Below are 21411 nucleotides of genomic sequence, written 5' to 3'. Positions count from 1 at the left end.
TCGATATACGAGCTGGGGTACGATGTAATTGCTCAATCACTTTGTACTCGCTCCGCTTAATCAATTTCAAAAATTCAAGTGACTCCTTTTTGGAGACAACTTCCTGATTTATCTTTTTCTCAGCTAATGTGGTTTTCGCAGTAAAAACCTTGCTTAGATCACTTAAATCATCCCCACCTATCATCTCCATAGCTTTGCCCTTACGTCGTCGAACTTCATCCTCTTTGGAGATATCTTTTAAAACATATGGTGTATAACATCTTCCACTACGAGTTATCCCTCCCGTTGTTACAGAGGCAACATTATTTGTTATCAATTGGCATTCATATTTCCATGGTACAACTTGATTGTTCTTATAAGGAAAAGGACCTAGTACTTCTACAGTTATTGTCTTATGCATCTGAATGCATGTTGTGCTATCCGGCTTTTCCTCATATTGGATGATTAGTGGTTCTTGTACAGATGATGTCGCATCAAAAATCACATCAATCTCAGCCTCTTGTATGTTCGTCTGACTCACTATTAAAATTTTTGCGTCCATCAATTTTTGCACTTCAAACCTACATTGCCATCATCAGCGCTTAGTGGTATATATCCAACTTCATGAAGAATCTGAAAGAGGATCCTCATTGATGTAGTTACCTTATATACATCACTCTTGTAATGCTTTACTAATGTAACAACGACGTTTATGACAGGATTTTCATGGTTTGGGAGAGGGTTTTGATTGACATTTGGCTCCTTCCCAGTCTTCTGAAATTTCAACCAGCCAGCCTTTACCAAACTTTGTACCTTTGCTTTCAATGGAAAACAATTTTTCGTAGAATGCCCCACTGCTCCAGCATGATACTCACATTTTGCACTAGGGTCATACCACTTGGGGTAGTGTGGTTGTAAAGGCTATTGAGGCACCAAAGCAACCTGATGACTCTTCAGTAGTTGTGGCAACAAATCAGTATATGACATGAGTATGGGGTCGAAGTGAGTTTGCCGCCAATTATTCTTTACAAAACTACTATTTGGCTGACTATGTCACCACCATGGGGATTAGAAGAGTAATTTGTTTGTCCAACTATCGGTGATGACATTCATGTAGCAGTTCTTTGAGTCGAGTTCATCTCATGCACCTCTCCTTCCTTCTTCTTTGGTGTCATTATTTTTCTTGATTCTGAAGCAAAATCTGTAATTCTTCCATTCTTATGACATCCGAGAAATTAGTTGAGGCACTTCCAACCATTCTATCATAGTTTGGGCCCCGAAGAGTATTTATTAACATGGTTATCAATTTTTTATCGGTTAGGGGAGGTTGTACTTGTGCAGCTAACTCTCTCCATCGTTGTGCATACTCTTTAAAAGTTTCAACACTCCTTTTTTCCATCCTTTGAAGATCTAGATGATCGGGTGCCATATCAATGTTATACTTATATTGTTTTAGGAATGAGTCAGCAAGATCCTTCCACCTATGCACTTGTGATCCATCCAAATACATGTACTAGTGAGAAGCCGGGCCAACTAGGCTATCTTGGAAGCAATGAATCAACAATTTATCATTATGAGTGTAAGCTGACATTTTTCGACAGTACATCACCAAGTGACTCTTTGGACACGTGGTCCCATTATACTTCTCGAAAAATGGAGTCTTGAACTATGGAGGGATTACTACGTCCGCGATGAGACATAATCGCGCCGCATCAACATCCCTGTAAACATCCGCACCCTCAATAGCTCGCAACCTTTCCTCTAAGAACTCTAGTCTTCTTTTGCTACCTTGATCCTCTAAAACCTTCCTACCACCCTCCATGACAGGGGTGAATACTGGATCCCTTGTTTGAGCTACTTGTTGCGAGGTTTGATTTGACTCTGGTGCAGGAAATGATGGAGGATACGGTGCACTTGCCATCATTTGTAGAGTAAACCCAGAAGGGAATGCAGGTGTGTCATCTATTTGATTCAAACTGATCTCCACATATAAAGATGTCCCCGCAATGCCCTTCCCCCTCTCGGCAGTGAGTAATTCTAGAATTTTTGCCATCTGATCTTTCAATTCCTCCACGTTTTGACGTACTGCCTGAACTTGATCATTAACTTGATCATCCATTATCCTTGCCTTTCTTCTTGTCCAGTAATGATGATGGGGAAGTGAATCCCGAGCTATTTTGTATCTTTTAACCTTTTGACTTTTCTTCCTTTTATAAAAGAAAGAAATAACGATTTAATTAATTTTTTAAAAAAAATATGGAGAAAAAAAGGTGATAAAAACTAGTCTTTTCATTCCAAAATATCACAAAATAAGATGACAAATAAACCTTGAAAGTCTACTACTATTACATATGAAAATCTAGAAAGTTACGACGAACTATATGTTTAAGACTCTAATGGTAGCACCCAAAACGCCCAAGATAATGCCCTATAATCTCTAGAAAGTGGGACAACTCTCGATCGCCTCGTTGTGTTGGTACAATGTTTTCCTGAAGGACTATAGCTCGTGTTGAGAGCTGATATGACATTCTTGCCATATGCCTTAGCTTTTTCGTTCCTTGTTCAATTTGTCTTCTAACAACCTCATATCTGTGTCTCATAATGTTATAGTCATCTCTCCAAATTGCAAAATCTCCTAACACTTCTTTGTGCTCGTTCAATAATCGAGCATGATCTTCTGTTACCACCTTTCGTGCATTGCGACAAATCAACAGCTGGTGTTCAAAACTTGTAACAGTCTCCTGTAGAAGTGTATTTTTGCACTCTTCTTATGCAAGTCATATTTTATACTCTTTAGCCAAATTATCTAGAGCCTCCATTTTTGTAGTGATTCTTTGAGATGATGTGGCTTGCTCGTCTAATGCACTTTGGAAATCTATAACAACCTTACTCACTCTTTCTAATTCCTGCTTCAATTCTCTAATGCACACTTTTTGAGCTTCAGCTTCACTATGCATAGTAGCAATATCTCTCAGTAATCTTTTGTTTTTCTTTCTAATTTGAATAGCTTCAATGTTTAAAGAATTCATGTCTTTTTCCAACTCTGACTGTCTTTGAAGATGTCGTTGCGCTTCTTCAAGTTGCCTTTCAGAAGTTGTAGCTTTTTGCACCCATCGTTTGACTTCTTTCCTCAGTCCTTCATTCTCTGTTGCTAGGACATGACTCATTTCTCTCAACTGCTTCTACTCCTTTTCCTGATTATCATGACTTACCCTAAAATTGATGGGGTCTGAATATTGTGGAGTAGTAGCAAATTCAAATCCATTTCTAGCGGCTCTCCAAATGTTGTACTGATTTGTAGTACCCTCACAATGTCGCAGACTTTTCATTCTTCTTACAACCTTCCATGCTTCTACCGCTTCTTGTACCTTGACAATCATCTCGTCAGCCTCGTATGAAGTGCAAATTGTTTAGACCATGTATGTCGCAATACCAATAAAGGAGAATAGGCAATCCTTCCCCATAAGCCTAAAAGTGGAATAAATAGCAATTGTCCGCAACGATATGTTTAAAGGACTTGTTGGCACCCACGGTGCTCTCCAGACTATTTCTTCCATTGTTACATGACCAAAGAAACGCATCCATGACGAAAGGTCCAAAGTTTTAGGATTCCATCGCACAACATTGAAGTCCTTAACAGTATTCCTCGTAGTATTCCAAGGGCTACTAAACTCTATCCGAGGACACCCAAACTCACTTGGGTATTTCAAATGACTGGAAATCCATATGAAAAGCATTGGAGCGCAACCGAAGAATTTCCCTTTGCCTTGGATTCAACAATAGCTCAATGATCTGAAGGTTTCTGTTAGGATCGAGATGATTGGATTAGCTCCTCTTTCCATTCCAACAAAGAATTTAACCACTTCTTCTTCTACGTATCCCTTGATTCTTGGGAAGATAACTGTACCATAAATACAAAGGGCCAAAAGGGACAAACCTTTCTTCCATGGTAAACAATCACGAGCGAGGTTAATTAAATGATCAATAGGGATACAATTTCTTCCTTCCTTGGTCTTCATTCGCTCCTTTATACCAGATGCATGAACATTACCCATGAACTTGGATAAAGACCTTTGCAGTGTTAATTTTTTATCATGCACATAGACCTTACTTCAGATGAAATGTAGTATGCTAATAAATGCTTGATATTCTTCTAGAGTAGGAGTTCAATCAAATGTGTTGAATGTGAAACATTTTAACACAGGATCCCAAAATTGTACCAATGCTTGTAGAGCATGTGCATTAATGCTAGTATATTTGAGGTCAGTTATATTCCTGTATGCCTTTACAAACTCTATTCTATGCTCCTTAGTCAAACTCTCCCATAGGCTCTTCAGACCTTCCATGCTGTTGTTGACAATCTCTAAGCGACATGTCTGAGGAAGCGAAAGTTCTATACTTTTGGGCCAAATTGTATCTGTCTCTTGCTGCAGCTTCTCTAACCATTGGGTCATGCCTTCCCATGAGTCTTCACTAGGGAAATTTTGGGCAACTAGATTGGGCGAATGAGTGCCTATCATCCTAAGGTTGAATAAAAGAAGAGTATGAATGTGACATGAAATAAGTGAAAGAGAAAATGCAAAAAAAAAAAAAAAAACCCACGAAATTCAGTGAAGTTAATGCTAATGTCCTATATGATAAAGGTCCTCAAAATGATGTATAATCACACTTGATCACACAACCAAATTAAGTGAGAACTTTTCGTGTGCCTGCACGGGAGCACATTGAAGGTCAACACTACTCCATCCTCGTTTCTAATCTTAAAGGGTAGAGCCTTGGCAGGAGGCATGTGATTGTGTGTGAAACAAAAATAAACAACATGCTACAACAAGAAAATAAAACAAAAAAATAATAATAAACATAAAAAAAAATTCAAGACAAAAGAAAAGGCCAAACTCTCAAGGTGAAATCTTAAATCTCTAGTGGAGTCGCCAAACTATCGCCACGTGTCCGAGACGAGGTCCTCAAAAGAGTTTCTTTATTTTTTTTATGAAAAATAGCAGTCGCCACCAATCCTTTTTTTAGGGTGTAATTTGACACCAAAATAAAGTAAATAAGTTTTTTTATTTTAAATGGTCTGCAAAAAATAGAGTTGGGTTCGTAAGTCATTTGCGTACGGAAAATGTATTAGCACCTCGTAACACTCGTCTAGAAAACAGTAGCCAAACTTAAAGTCTTGAATAAAATTTATTAAAAAAAAATTTTATGTCTTATTTCCTTGCTCATCACTCCCATATTTGAAGCAATGATTCCATAAAATAAGTGGAATAATATTCCATTAATTAGACTATATTGAGGAAAATTCTTCACCTCAAGAAAATGAGAAATTATTACTATTTCTCAAAGTCTATCATAGAATAGTCTTCAAATATATATTTTTTAAAATATTATTAAATTCATTTTTTTTTCTTGGGATCAAATCTTGGACTCCCAAAGATATCATCCCTCACCTCAAGAATCTAGAAATAACGGTCTCAGATAAAGTTCTATATTCCATCTTAGGATTTTTTTTAGCGAAATAGAAGTGAGTTATTTAAAAAAAAGTTGATTAGGAAAACTTATGAAATATAGATTTATATTTTAAACTTTTTTTAAAAAAATAAAAAGGATAGTTTTAAAGTAAAAGTTTCTAAACGGTTAAAAAAGAAAATTTAAGAAAGACTTCAAATTTAGGTCAATAGGAAATAATGAACAATGAAATCAAATATATCACACGACGGATTAAGCAAGTAAGATAAAATTTTATTTTTTAAAAAACTATTGGGAATCGATCTTGGACTCCAAAACAACTGATTATTTCTAATTCCATCGTCGGATTTTTTTTTTTAGAATGATAAAAAGTAAAGATAAATATGATATAAGAAGAAAAAAAATTGATATAAAATACCATAACATTGCAAAGTGCACAAAATATTCATAAGTTTAATACTACATAACAATAATTATTATGCATGCAAGGAAAATAAGTTAAAATAAATAAAAAGAAAACAGAAACGATAAATAGTGAAAATGAATAAAAAGAAAGAAGAAATAAATAAATGAAAGAAAGAAAGAAATAAATAATGAAAAAGGAAGGAAGAAATAAAGAAATAAAAGGAAGAAGAAATAGAAGAGAAAGAAAAACTTTTTTTTAAACAAAAAGGTGTACTTCCCGCCACCCATCATAATAATAATAATTATTATTAAAAAATAATTAATTAAATAAATAGTAATTATATAAATAAATCAATAATAAGTTTTAAATATATAGAAAGCCATAGTTATAATAATAAAGTTAAAATGAACAAAAACGGAAGTTAAAAAAACTGTAATAAAGTTAAAAAGAAGAAAAACAGAATTTTTTTAAAAAAACAGTAATAAAAAAACGTTGACAACAAATAAAAATATATTAATAAATAATAAGTAAATGAAATTTTATATATATATATATATATATATATGTTTTTAAACATAATAAAGTAAAGATCAAAAGAAAAAAAGTCTCATGTCTTTTTTTTTCCCTACTTTTTAGGGAGATGAAAAAGATTAAGATTAATTTTTTTAAAAAAAATAATAACAATCAAAGTAAAAGAGAGTAAGAATAAATAAATAAATAAAAATATCTAAGTTTTTTTTTTCCTTCCAGATGGGAGAGATTCTCTAAAAAAATTTCTCTTTAACACTTCCTCTAGACACTCTTTGTAAGAAAATTTTCTTGCCTCTCTTCAAATGACAAGGGTTCCTATTTATAGAGTCGGATGTACCACAAATTAGGAAAATATAATAAGAATAAAATCAAATTTTGTTATTATATTAATAAAGTAAATTTTACTTTTTCCTAAAATGAAGTATCATCAGATTGTGTAAAAGTAAAATGATTTTTTTTTTTGCCTAAAATAAAAGAATTTACTTAAAACAAATTAATTTCTTTTTTCCTAAAATGAGTTAAAAAGAAGACTTTATTTATTTATTTATTTTAAAAATGAGTTAAGGAGAGTTTATTAATTTCTTTTTTTTAAGAAAATGAATATAAATAAGTTAAATGTGGTATTACTAAAGTGATTTTCCTTTTTGTTTCTTAAAAGAAATAACAAATATTATAAAAAATTCTTTTTTTTTTAAGAAAATGATAAAAATATGTAGAATAAAATTAGGTGGCTACAGTAGTTTACAAAGTGTAAATTACGTTTTTATTAGGTTTTGCACGAATATGATCTACTATAATGGTGAAACTACCAAGTTAGTGATTACATTTACACAACAATTATGAGATTCTTTTTACAACAAGTTATTGATATGTTTAATGTTACTCTTATGAGTTTTTATCGATATGTTTAATGTTACTTTGTTGCTTCATATCCAAGTTGTTGATTTATATCTCTCTATTGTTCGTCCCAATTCATATTCGTTTTAGTTTTGTTATGAAACAAAAGTTTTACTTCTACAGTCGACATGAAAGATGAGAACAAAGGTCATTTGGTTCCTAAAACTAAGGTTTGTTCAATTAGTTATAAAAGTTGAGATATTGTTCTTGTAGGATCGATTGATTTTGGATAATTATCTGCTTCTGGGTTCTTATGAAATAATTTGTACTATTCAAAAATGGTTTTCAATCCTCTAGAGATCACTCTACAATATTCTCTTTTTTGTGTCTTAAACAGCTAGATTGAGATATTGAGAGTGTTGTTTTTGGTGACAGATTAGAGCGATTTTCAGGTGAGTTTCAGTTGTGTGTTTTTGTTTTAGCCGTGGGTTCTTCTAGCATGTGACACATTTTTAGCAGTTAGTACGATAAGCATACTCTCTATACACCTAAACCCATTGTTCTATTTATTATATTGACTTATTCAAGTATTGATCGTTGACTGTGGCATGTTTATGAAAATATCTACTTATCTAATTAGAAATACTAGTTTGTAATAATCTCAAGTATGTGAGATCTACTTTGCAAATTATATTCTAGGATTTTCTTAGGTGCTCAATTTACTTTTTTTGCTCATTTAATCTTGTATGCAATATGTCTGAAACATTATATATAGTATAATATGACTAATTTTTATTTTTATCAAAGTGTCTACTCGACTTTTTATGTTTTATAGATTGATACGAGAAGTTTGTACTCACAACTTGAATTGGATGAAGTACAAGCGGAGTGAGCTGAATTTTTAGCTCAATATATATGATAGACACACTTAAATATGCTCTTGTTAATTTTGAAAATGACTAAACACATGGAAATGCCCATAACTTTTTTTTTTTTTTTGTAAATGTTTTGTTTATAGCCATTATGCTTATTACGTTAGACAATAGATGTAAGGGGATTGATTTTAGTTTTGGCATATCACACATGTTTTTTTGGTTATATAAGATAGTTATTATTATTTTTTATTTTAGAATAGGCCACGTATAGGAAATTTTAGTTGACTATATTGGATTGGAATTGTGTAATTGTTGATGACATTGCTTAGAGTAATAAAATTATTGTTAGTTTACTAGTTATACTAAATTATTTGTCATATTTTTGTTGTGTAACTACTAGTTGAAGAGTTTATTTTGTTAATGAATATGTTTTATTGAAACGAATAATGGAGGAAACAAGAAATAATTTTTTTGTATATTTAATATATTAATAAATGGTATACATGACGCTAAATACATGTCAAATATACTATCTTACTTGAATCAAATATATTATTTTACTTGACGGATAAATAGTGTCAATTTTACAATTTTACTTGTCATGTAAATAGTGTCAAGTATATTATTTTACTTGATGGGTAAATAATGTCAAGTATATTATCTTATTTTACGTCTAAATAGTGTCAAGTATACAATCTTACTTGATGTGCAAAAATCGTCAAGTATACGACTTTACATGACATAATAAACGTCAAATGTGATAGATTACTTGACGTTAAAACTGTGTCAAATAAATGTATACTTGACGATTTTTTATTGTCAAGTAATGTGACTATACTTGACTGTCGATTACTTGACGCTTTTAAAAATGTCAAGTATACATTTTACTTGACATTGTATTAACGTAAAGTCAACCAATTTTTGTAGTAGTAAATATTTTTAAGTAGGTTAATGAAATATATTTATTAACTAACCATAAATTCTTTTAAGAAGCTTCAATGAAATATTTTAGATTAAATCGAAATTATTAAATTTTTTTTGTTAATAAATAAATAAATTTGAAAATTGTTGAAACAAATTAAAACTAATAAAAGATTTTCCTATATCAAACATATGAAAAAATACCAAAATTAATAAAATTTTAGTTTCAAATTTCAAATTGTTATTTGTCATTATTTTAGGAATATCAACTAAATAACACAATTTTAGGGATGATAAAGTTTTAAATTCAAATTATTATTAACGATTCGTATTTTTATAATTTTTTAAAGAAAATAAATAATTCTTAAATTTTGAATTTATGTTTCTATATGATAGGATCGTCTAAAAGAATTCAAAATTGTTATAAAATATAAGATTCAAATTCGAAATAGGACAAATATTAATTATGTATTATATAATAAAATATAAATAAATATTATGTAGAACTTTATGAAACATAGAGTGATAAAATTATATTAGCCATCATTTCAGGGGTATGAAAAAAATTGAATTCAAATAGTTATTACTAAATATATGTTATGAATTATATAAATAAATTGTTATTCAATTGATTTGAAACCTAAAAATATGAAAAACGGGTATAAATTGGAAACATAAACATAGGGGATGTTGGTGCAATTTTATCCAGACCGAAAAAAGAAATTTAGTTAAGATTTTTCAAAACTAAACAGTTTGCAAATACACTATATCCGTGAATCTGTGATATCCTGCATCATTTTTAATATGTACAAATATATTGTATCGGTTGAAAAATAATGACCCGAGAGAGATTTAGTTCGTAGGTTGGACCTAAAACCAATTGTTCATCAGTGGAACTTAAGGAACAAGATATAGTCTCAGGAAAACACGGTATTTTGACTCAGCCGAAGTAACGAACAACTTGGGAAGTATTAACTTACTGATCAATATGTTATATCAAATGGACACAAATATACTTATAATAAGAGAAGTTCAACTACGAGACCTTAGCGGAATGACCTATTAATTAACAAATGTTTATTAACTCAGTCTAAAACAGTTTAATTAGTTAATCTCGGTTCGTTGGAGCCCATGATCTATAGGTTCATTAGGTTCTCCTACTAGCTCATATAGAATTAATTTAGAATCATATGATGGAATAAGTCAAATTGTTCAAATTAGGTGAGGAGAGAGAAACTAACAAGTATATGTGATGTTGCTGACAAATTTCATATTAGAGATAAAACTTTATGTTTAAATGAGATTTGCACATTAAAATATGCATGCAGATTCATACTCAGAAGCTTGAAAATGATGAAAATAGTCAAAGTTGTAAAATGTCAAAATGTTGATTTTTTTACTTTGAAAAGTCAAACTTTAACAGACAATATATTCAAATGTGATTTGAATCTTGATAATTAGTCAAGACGAACAAAATTGTGAAAAGTCAAAATGTTGACTTTTTTGTTTAAATAGTTAGGGGCAGTTTGGTCCTCAAATTATGAAGGAGTTTAGCTCACCCCATGTTTGCCTCAAGGATTATCATAATCCTAAGATTAGGACTATTCTATTTTTTTTTTCCTTATTTCTCATATTCCCCACTCCCTCCTTTCACTATTTCTCATTATTTTTCACTCCCCCATTCACTATTCATCGTCCCCTATCTCTCCTATATGTTACTATTCCTCACTCCCCCATTTCACTATTTTTCACTTCTTCAAACATAGATTATAATAACTAAAACTATAATAATCTGCATCCCAAACACAGACTATAATAACATACAAACTATTATAATCCACACACTATAATAACCACAAATTATAATAACTCATTCTATGCCCCAAATGCCCTAAAGTTTGACTTTGACCAAATGACAATTTTGCACTTTGACCAAAGGTAGTGGAAAAATCTAACATCTTATTGGATAATCTCACTAATTATAGTGGGCTAGGTGTTACCACACTATGAAGACATTAAACCCACTAATGCTTAGTGGGTTATGTGTTGTTGGCCCATGAGCTTGCATTGGACTCTTGGGTCTTCTGGAAGGGGGTTGGACTTTTTAAAGACAAAATTTGAGCTATTTTTCTTTTTGTGTAATTTTAACCAAAATAAAGTTTTTCTCGCCCAACCCAATTCCATAAAACCATTTCCATCTTTGTTCTCTCTCCCAGTTACCTTCATCCAACAGTTTCCATAACCCGATTCTGACTCTGGAGGATAGTAGGTTAGTCCTAGTGGTGGTCCAAGCAACCATCAGAGCTTCAACAAATATAAGTTTTCTTGAAAAATCTTAATTTCAAACTTTTTTCGATTTAGAGTTCTTTGTTAAATCTTTTGTATCTAGAGGAAAATCTCCATCTTTGTTGTGCGGTGCATGTTTAATCTCTATCACTATGCCCCATTAAGTTTAAGTTAATCACTACTCTCACCTAATTCCTTCCTTTATTTTGGAAAACCTTTTCAACTTTTAAAAATAGTATTTAACAATCAATGAAAAATGATATATATATGTATTAGTATGACAAAACTATGTGGTATTTGGAGCAGTGTGGTCGACGATATTCAATATTCAAGCTCTTTGTATGGTTGTGTTTCCTACCTCACAAGTGACTTGGTGAAAGTAAATTCCAATTGGCCCTAAATTCTTAGCTTAACATTTTCTAGAAACAGAAAAAAAAAATGAACAAAGACAATATCCCTCTTCGTTGGGTTGAAATGTAAGCAATAATGTGACCTTATCGTGTCAATGTCAGTGGCATTTATCAAGTGCAACTACAACATTGCCCTGGCCGGCCAAGAGTTGTCTTTTCTTGTTATTGGGTATTCCAAAATTTTGTCACTTCCTTTTAGGAATCATTCTTATATATATACTCCCTTTTTAGTATATAATAACTATATGTTTCCAAGGATTTTGATTAGTGAAATCAGACATATTTTTAATTAGTTGGAAAAAAAATGGAAGTGAGAAATAGAATTGTGACTACCAGAAAAGGGATTGATGAATTTCCAGTTGAATCAGATTTTGAGGTGAAATGCGAAGATTTTGTTGTGTTAGTGAAACATGGGAGTGACGATATTATTGTTAAAAACCTTTATGTTTCAATTGATCCATATCAAATTAACCGTATGAAAAGCTTTAGTTCTTCCCATAAAACTTCTAGTTTTGCGGCTCCCGTCATTCCTTTTCAGGTAAATTCAAATCTCTCTTACGTTGGAATGTCTTGAATCTGATTTTTGCTTCTTTGAATGACTAAACATATGTTAATTCTTTCATCTATTTGAATGTAGCTAACTAACATATTGTAAATAATCTATGTATAGATCAATGGTCTTTTCTTTACATTTTTTTGTCTATCTCTGATTTTTCGATTCTTTAACAACTTTTTTTTCTAATTTAAAAGATGTGGAAAGTAATATCATATATGATCATCACTGATCATCACTGCTTCATCCAAAATAGTAATTTATAAGTGTACTCTTGAATTCTTTTACCGTTTGTCTAATTAGTTTTCCATTGCTAGGAAAATATTTAGAGCGAAATATTATTGTAATAAGCTTCTGAACTTATACTCTATTGAGTAATGATTTTTTATTATTTTTTAAAAATTTAAAATTTATTCCTTTTTTTTTATTATTATTTTTTAATTATGGGTTTCACTTGAATTTGTAGACAAATTAAAAAAAAAAAAAAAAAAAACTTCTTTTTGATTTTTAAAAATTAGTAGAAAATAAACTTATAAGCTTAGTTCTAATAAACCAAATAGTTAAGATCGGGAGTTCTGATTTTATGTTTTATCTCAAAAAATTGTTTATTTATTACCATGAGAAAATAGGGGTTTGAAACTAATGTTTTAATTCAAAGCTTATATGCTACTGAACATCTTATATTTGTCAAAGCATAAAAAAAAAGGGTAAAATCATGACCGATACATATATGCATGCAAAAGTAAAAAATCTATGGGCTGTTTAATGAGGAAAGTGTCAACCTTTAATTCTTAGTCATCATATCATTGTTACGACTTCATCAAATAATTCCCAGCTTTGGTTACATTTAATAGTTACTAAGAGAAATAAAAAGAAAATTAAACTAAATTTAACCGTTGGCTATATTATTGTAACAACAACTTCCTTGAAAATATATATATTCTTTTGAGACAGCCTATAGATGCTTTGGGAGTGGGAGAAGTATTGGCCTCAGGAAACCCTGAGTTTAAGGAGGGTGATATAGTAATAGGGCTCATAAATTGGGCTGAATACAGTGTGGTAAAAGCTCAAACCAACTTACTTAGAAAATTGGACACTTTGGGATTTCCATTGACTCACCATCTTGGCGTTTTAGGTAATTTGAAATCAAACATTCATCAACTAATAATCTTCTGTTTCCATGTGAGATAAAGAAAAAAACAATTAAATTTAATGTGTGGTTTTGATTAGGGTTTAGTGGGCTATCAGCATATGCTGGTTTGTTTGAAGTAGCAAAGATAAAGGAAGGAGAGAGAGTATTCGTGTCTGCTGCTTCTGGCTCTGTTGGAAGTTTGGTTGGACAATTAGCAAAATTGCATGGTTGCTATGTTGTTGGTTGTGCCGGTTCTGATCAAAAGGTTTCTCCTCTAAACTCTAATATATTATTATATGGGTTGTTAATATTTTTAATCATTTACCTAATTTTTAATGGTTTATACATATTAAATTGTTGCTTAATTTTCAATTTTGATATCATCGGTTTTAGAGAGCTTTATTTTGTCTCGATAGTTTTAAAAATTTTATGTTTTGTCTCTTACACTTTCATCTAAACTTCTTAAATTTATGTCTATTGTTATCGTGTTGATTATTTACCAATGATACATTCTTCTAGTTACACGGTAAATAAAACTTATTTTCTATTTGGTCAATGATCGGTTAGAAGTGATTGAGGAAAAACTGGAGAGGAAAGATCATTGGAGAGGAAACATTATTAAGATCATCTAACTATTTAATCAAACCCATACACGCTATATGAAGTGATGACAGAATTTGTATAGTTTTAAGCCTAAGCTTTCAAAGAAAAATCTTACGAGGCTAATACATATTTTGTAATATCTAGGTATTGCATTCTATGCCGACAAGAATTTGGTTAAACTATCAAACATTTATATGTATCTAAGGACTATCTGACATTTATATGTATCTAAGGACTAGATCTCGAATGCAAATCTCACCTCCAATTTATATTAAAGAAACTATTGCATAGATGAGAAAGAAAACTATTGTATATACAAAAGTTGTTCATATATGAATAATGTTTTTTATAAGCTATATTTTGTCAAAAGTTTAAAATGGAGACGTAACAAAAAAAAAAAAAAAAATGTTAGTCTGAAAAATAGAAATATTGAATGGATAGATATTTATAAAATAAAAATAAAAATATAATAAACTAATAAATTTAAACAAGTAGATATAAATTTTTTAAAATAATTAAGTTAATTAAAAATTTTATTATTCTTATTACATTTAGATTATTAACATATTTTGATGTAATTGATTTTTAAAATACATATATTTTATTTGTGTACTTTTATGGATTTCTAATTATGATGTAACGAAAATGTCGATTAATTTGTGATATCAATGTCGAATTCATGAAAAAAAATTAAAAAGTCAACAAATGAATGAGAATTTAATATCATATATACATCTAATATTTAATAAGGCTAGCCATGGCTAATCTTTGTTACATAATATGATATATTTATGTTGTTTATAATTTGTATTTGGGTTGGGTCACTCTGTCTAATACATGTGGAATTGTAGGTGACATTGCTCAAAGAAAAGCTTGGATTTGATGATGCATTCAATTACAAGCAAGAAAAGGATTTGACAACAACTTTAGAGAAGTGAGTATTATCCAAATAAATATAAAAAAATGTTAAAATTATTGAAATATAGAGTTATAACAAATAAATGAAAAATATTGAACCAATCATAAATTTTTATGTCATTTATCAAATTAATTAAGAAAAATACAAATAAAAGAATTTGTGACTAATTAAAAGTTGACATGTGTTATAAATTGAAATTGAAAACACAAATTGGTCAAATTATTTTCATCTAGATCAAGTTAATTATTCTTGTCCAATTAAATATTATTTATTTGCGCTAAAGTCCAATTTAACCTAAAAAATAAGTTTAATTTAGCTCAAATGCTAAATAATTCTCAAATCCATATGGTTAGGCCTAGAGGGTCTGATCAATGGACTAGCCAAGCCCAAGTCCATAAAACCCCCAAAAAAACTCTATAAATAAAGTTCTCTTCATTGGTGGGGCTTCAAAAAAATTTTACTCTAAAAGACCTAAAATGAATTCTATCAAACAATCACAAGACTCTAACTCCTAAAGGTTGAACCACTCCTTGAGGCTCAACTTCTTTGGAGATACAAATATTCTTCCAAGACTTCGACTTCAAGAACATTAATCATACACATTCAACCAAGAGAAAATCAGAAGATCAAGTATTAGAAATCAAACCACATTGCAACAAATTAACACGAATACAACATAAACACAAGTTCAAGTCCACGTAACACATAACACGTAACATGTTTCTTTGAAAACCTCATGCGAACAAATTGGCACGTCCAATGGGACCTGTCTACCTTTCATCTCTTTCTTGATCGCTAGCTATCTAAATCTACAAGCAAACTAAATCTACAAGCAAACCAATGACATGAAAGAAAGTTGCATCAAAATCTTTTGATGTAAGTGACGCTTACATGAGAACTGTACTCACTCGCAGTCATTCAAAAAGATCATCCAAGAACAAGAACAAAGTTTTGTCCTTTCAAAATAAAAGAGTTGGGGAGCAACTAGTAGAATCTCCTAAAGGTGAATTATCATTAGAGAGAATTCTTTGTTCGACAACTTTGCTATTTCTTTTGATCTGTCAAAGAAAGAATCACACCTTGAAGTAGTGTCTGTCATGATGGTAGATGTAACAACCGAGGCAACCATGACAAAGATGGAGAGGAAAATAAATCTTCTAATGAAAGATGTTGAGGAGCAAGACCAAGGAATCGCCACCTTGAAAGATCATATGAAGGCTCGTGAAATTGCTGATTGGAGCTAACTTTTGACTCCCAAAGTTGACGATAAAGAAAAAGTTTTGTTGCAGGAAAACTAGATACAATAGTCAATTCTCTATCGCTTTCCTATCAATCAAACAGCTGCATGATATGATCACAAGCTCCATAAGAGCTTATTATGGAGGACCGTCACAAACTTCTTTTATGTACTCCAAGTCATATACCAAGATAATCAACAATCTAAGAATGCTTGTTGGGTACCAACGTCCAAAGTTCCAAAAGTTCAATGGGAGGGGCAATCCAAAACAACACACTACTCATTTTATTAAAGTATGTGAATGTAGAAAGTAGAGTAAACCAACTGGTTAGACAGTTTGTTTGAAGCTTGAAAGGAAATCTTTTGAGTGGTATATTGATATGGTTTCAAAAGTGAATAATAGTTGAGGAACAACTGGAAAAAGAGTTCCTCAATCACTTCTAGTGTGTCGTTAACATGATGGAGCTGACAAACACCAAGCAGCAGAAAGGAAATCCAGTCATCAACTACATAAACTAATGGAAATCTCTAAGATTGGATTTTAAAGACAAGCTCATAGCACTATCTACAGTGGAGATGTGCACCCAAGGCATGCACTAGTAGCTTCTTATTTTGTAGGGAATAAAAATTCACACGTTTGAAGAGTTGGCAACTTGCGGCCATGATAGAGATCAATTGAGTATTGCGAGCAAGGGAGCAAAGAATTTCTTAGTTTCGAAAATGAAAAATGACATGGATGAAGTCGGTGATACTAAAAAGATCATGAATAGTGTCATAAAAGAGCCTATGGTCGTTCATGCAATTCCATTGAAATCTTTCTCTAAAAGAAAAGAAACAAATTAAAGTTGAAAGAAAGCATTGCGTCGACGAAAAACGACGCTCAACTCTTAGAGAAAGACAAAAAAACTTTGTCCATTTTCTAACTCTGATGTTGCAAACATGCTAGAGCAATTGATAGAGAAGAACTTATTCAAGCGCTGATCAAATGCAAACGACTAGAACAAGTAGAAAAAGTAGATGATCCTAACTATTACAAGTATCATCGGGTCATTAGTCACCTTGTTAAAAAAAATGTTTCATGCTCAAAGAGTTGATTCTAAAATTGACTCCTGAAAAGAAGATCGAGCTAGATATTGATGAAGTAGCTCAGATGAATTGTGTTGCAATTGAGATATGATTTCAAGTGTTCTACCATAAACTCCACTCTATGATCAAAGAAAAAGTTTGATTTAGTTTGGGACTTTCAAACCTATAGTTGTCTGATTTCAGCAAAAAAAAAAAAAGTGATCACAACAGACTTCCAAAACAAAGAAAAGCCTATTGAAGATGATGGTTAGTCTTGACTCGTCAAAAATGGAGACAATCAAATATCATTTAAAAGAAGTTGCACTACCATCAAAAGCTTGGAAAAAGAAGCAATCTTCATAAAAGGAAGGAAAAGAAGAAACAAAAAGACGTAAAAGCCTAAGCCAATGCAAGAGTATAAGATGATGATCTTTCCCAACCTCAATGACTAATGACTGTTTAGAGCCCCTCCCAAGGAACTTTTTTTATGGTAATCTAGATGAAGTATTAGAAGTCATTCCATATCATGTTGTCAGCAAGTAGAAGTCGACAACAATCATGCATCGTTTAAAGAAGTAAAAAAATCGAAGGAAATCAAGCAAATGACTTCTATTCCAATTGCTTGATCGTCTTTCAAAAACAAAGTATAGCCACAAAAGAACAAGAAAACCAATGTCCAACATCTACTTCATTCCATTCAAACTTCAGGTTTCAAAAGACTAACTATCTCTACATAAAAAAAAAAAATCAACCTTCAATATCTACTTTTGATTGCCTAAAGATGATAAGCGATCAACATGAAAGGGAGATGAAAACTATAAAGGAAAAATAATTTTATGAAGAAAACGGTGACGATAAGATTCACAGTTGTATCCCATTACTCATGAAGAGAAAGTTGCTTCTGGACATAAATACATAAATTTTGAACCAATCACAAATTGTCACGTCATTTACCATCTTAATGACAAAAAATAAATGAATTTGGGACTAACTAAAAGTTGACATGTGTCTTAAATTGAAATTGAAGATACAAATTAACCAATTCTGATAACGCCACATATTTTCATAATGACCATTGAATCAAATTAATTATTCTGGTCCAATTAAATAATAGAGCCTTGCAAAAATAGCAAAAAAGTTTATGATAATAGGGTTCAAGTCATTACATTTTATAATTGCAAAAGTAACAAATTTAAAAGTCGACAACCCTATGATTACCATTTAATAGTTGTCTGATATCACTAATTTTGTCATATTCACGATATGCAAAAAATAGGCGTCATAAGCTGTTTTTTTCTAAATGTTTTTGTCATTTAATGAAATTTCCCTTAATAATATTTATTTGAGCAAAAAAGAATAAGTTTAATTTACTCTAAATACTAAATAAGGTCCAAATCCATATGGTTGGGCCTAGAGGATATGATCCATGGACTAGTCATGCCCATAAAATTCACAAGAGAACTCTATAAATATACGAGTTCTCTTCGTTGATGGGGCTTCAAAAAATCTTACCCCATAGAGGCCTAAAGGAATTTTCTCAAACAATTAGAAGACAACTCCCTGAAACTCAAGTTTTTTGGAGATACAAATATTCTTCAAAGACTACGACTTCAAGAACATGAAGTGCTCCACTTTCATACATCAAGAGTAAGACTACGACTTCAAGAACATCAAGCGCTTCGCTTTCATACATCAAGCGAACACATTCAATCGAGAGAGAATCAAAGGAACAACTAATAGAGATCGAACTACATCATATCAAATCAACACAAAATACAACATAAATATTAGTTCAACTCCACGAAAAACATTTCTCGAAACCTTGTGTGAACAATAATCATTTGATTTTTAAAGTTATTTCCATATGTAATTTTATATAAATTTGATTTTCTACAAAATTTGAAAACAAAAAAAAAGGATTTTAAAAAACATTTTTTTTATTATAAAGTTTTAGAATTTGGAAAAAGGAAAAAAATCAACTTAAAAACCAGTCAAATTTAGAAATTTTCTCAAGATATAAAGATGCGAAATAAAAAGAAAGAAAAAACCATAGACTTCTATCAATTTTTCTATTATGGATAACCAACAACTTCTATCTACGTTTGTAGTTGATATACTTATATCAGTTTCAACTACGGAGCGTCGTTGATAGAAATCTATCAATTTTTATCTACATTGTAAGAGTTGTAAATTCTTTTTTTTTATAGCTAGTAAATAGTTTTATCCATTTATTTAAAAAATCCATTCAAATTTAATTGTTTCCTTGGAACACCCCATGGAAACAAAGTTGAGAGAAAATAAACATAAATTATATATATATAAACTTTCTCATTTTTGGTAACATTTGTTGTTTTATTTTTAAAGCTAAATGTTTTTCTTCTCCCAATTTCTTACAATGACGTGCATTTTTTCTTCAAGTACACGGATGAAACTCTTGTTCATATTTCAAAAACAAAAACAAAACTTTAGAAAGATACTCTTTTTTTTTTCTTTTTAACTTTTCAAAATTTAGCACTAACCACTGTTAAAAGAAAAAAAAAACAACAAACTCAAGAAATTTTATAGAGGTAGAAGATGGGCATTTATAGAGTTAATTTAAAAAATTAAAAGAAGATAAACTAAATTGTTGTCAAAAACGAGAACAAAATCATTATTATCAAACTGAGTTTAAACAATTCAAACTTTTGAGTTTAACCAAGTAAATATGTGTATATAAATTATAGGTATTTCCCAGATGGGATTGATGTTTATTTTGACAACGTGGGAGGTGAAATGCTAGAAGCAGCCATAGCCAACATGAAACCCTTTGGAAGAGTAGCAGTTTGTGGGGTTATTTCTGAATACACTAATTCCAAAAAGGCAGTGCCAAACATGGTTGATTTGGTGTACAAAAGAATCAATGTTCAAGGCTTTTTAGCAGGAGATTTCTTAGATGTGTTTCCAAATTTTGTCTCTAAGGTTTCTCAATACCTTCATTCTGGCGAAATTGAACCCCTTGAAGACATATCAGTTGGGGTTGAGAATATTCCTTCTGCTTTCATCGGGTTGTTTAAAGGTGATAATATTGGAAAAAAGATTGTCAAATTTGCAGAGTGAATCAAGAGAGATAGATTCAAAACAAGAAAGGATGTAAAAGGAATTGGTGCATCCAAATAAATTTGATTATAATGTGTTACGGTTCTCTCTTTTATTGCATTTACAAATCTAAATGTTGCCTAATTTGCTTGGATAAGGATTTATTTTGTTATGGCGTTTCTCTCATTAGTGCTTTTTATATAGAGAAAAATGAACGTTTTAAACACTATTTATATATATACTTTCATTCTCAAGATGTGCACTCCAGCTTGTTTGAAATATATAAACACCATATTCTTAGGATCAATATTTATCTCATATTTGATAAGAAATTGCTCAAGAGTTTGAAACAATAATAATGATAATCTACCATTGAGCATAAGCAATTTTAACGTGGATGTGAAGAAAAAAACCTCCTCAACACGAGGATAAAAACTACGAATTCAAGACACAATCTCCATTGCCAATAATGAGTTCTCTCCATAATAATAACTACAAAGCATGCATAATAGATTTCTAAGATTAATGAATATTTATCACAATAATTAGATGATAATCCAGAGAAAGACATATCTTACTCAAAGAGGTAACTAATTAATCGCTTTAACCCTACCATGTTTTTATATTGAGGCTGCATCATGATGAACGATGCTTGACAGTGCAACCCTCGAGGATTATCCAAATAAGGGTCCAAACAAACACTTCAAGCATTTCCAATGTCACAGAATCGATAAGTAAAGCAAGGTGCCCATCTGGAACAGTACAAAGTAAGCTGTATAAGTTGTTTTATAGAATAACATTGTGCAACGTATTCTTCCACATATTTCAAGCCACCACACATTGAAAAGCACAGCCCTTCTTCAAACCTGATTCACGCACCCATATTTTAGAAGGGCAAAGATTTAGAATTAAGAGGGAAAAGAAAAGGTTTAGAATATATTTTGCTTGAATCTCGTATATTTTTTAACCTCGAATAAGGACGGCATTGCCAATGATAATAGTTAGAGGTATCACCCCACTCCAAGCATTATGCATTTCTTACCATGCCATTTTTCCATTGAGAAGCTCTACAACATACAAGGATTCAATTATCATTAATATTTTATTTTCAAC

At 31.0% G+C, this 21411-nt stretch overlaps 1 protein-coding gene across 1 annotated transcript; it reads left to right on the top strand.

Moving 5' to 3' along the window:
- The first annotated feature begins 12018 nt into the window (after positions 1–12018).
- Positions 12019–20319, top strand: LOC101210874 (2-alkenal reductase (NADP(+)-dependent)). Its single transcript, XM_011657990.2, has 5 exons — positions 12019–12252; positions 13222–13402; positions 13498–13664; positions 14854–14936; positions 19947–20319. Exons 1-5 carry the CDS (start codon positions 12019–12021, stop codon positions 20317–20319), a joined length of 1038 nt encoding a protein of 345 aa, XP_011656292.1.
- Positions 20320–21411: the final 1092 nt, after the last annotated feature.

Source organism: Cucumis sativus, chromosome 1, assembly GCF_000004075.3.
Source record: "Cucumis sativus cultivar 9930 chromosome 1, Cucumber_9930_V3, whole genome shotgun sequence".
Classification (NCBI taxonomy): Eukaryota; Viridiplantae; Streptophyta; class Magnoliopsida; order Cucurbitales; family Cucurbitaceae; genus Cucumis; species Cucumis sativus.
Note: the sequence above shows the minus strand (reverse complement) of the source record. Positions and strands in the feature narration are given on the sequence as shown.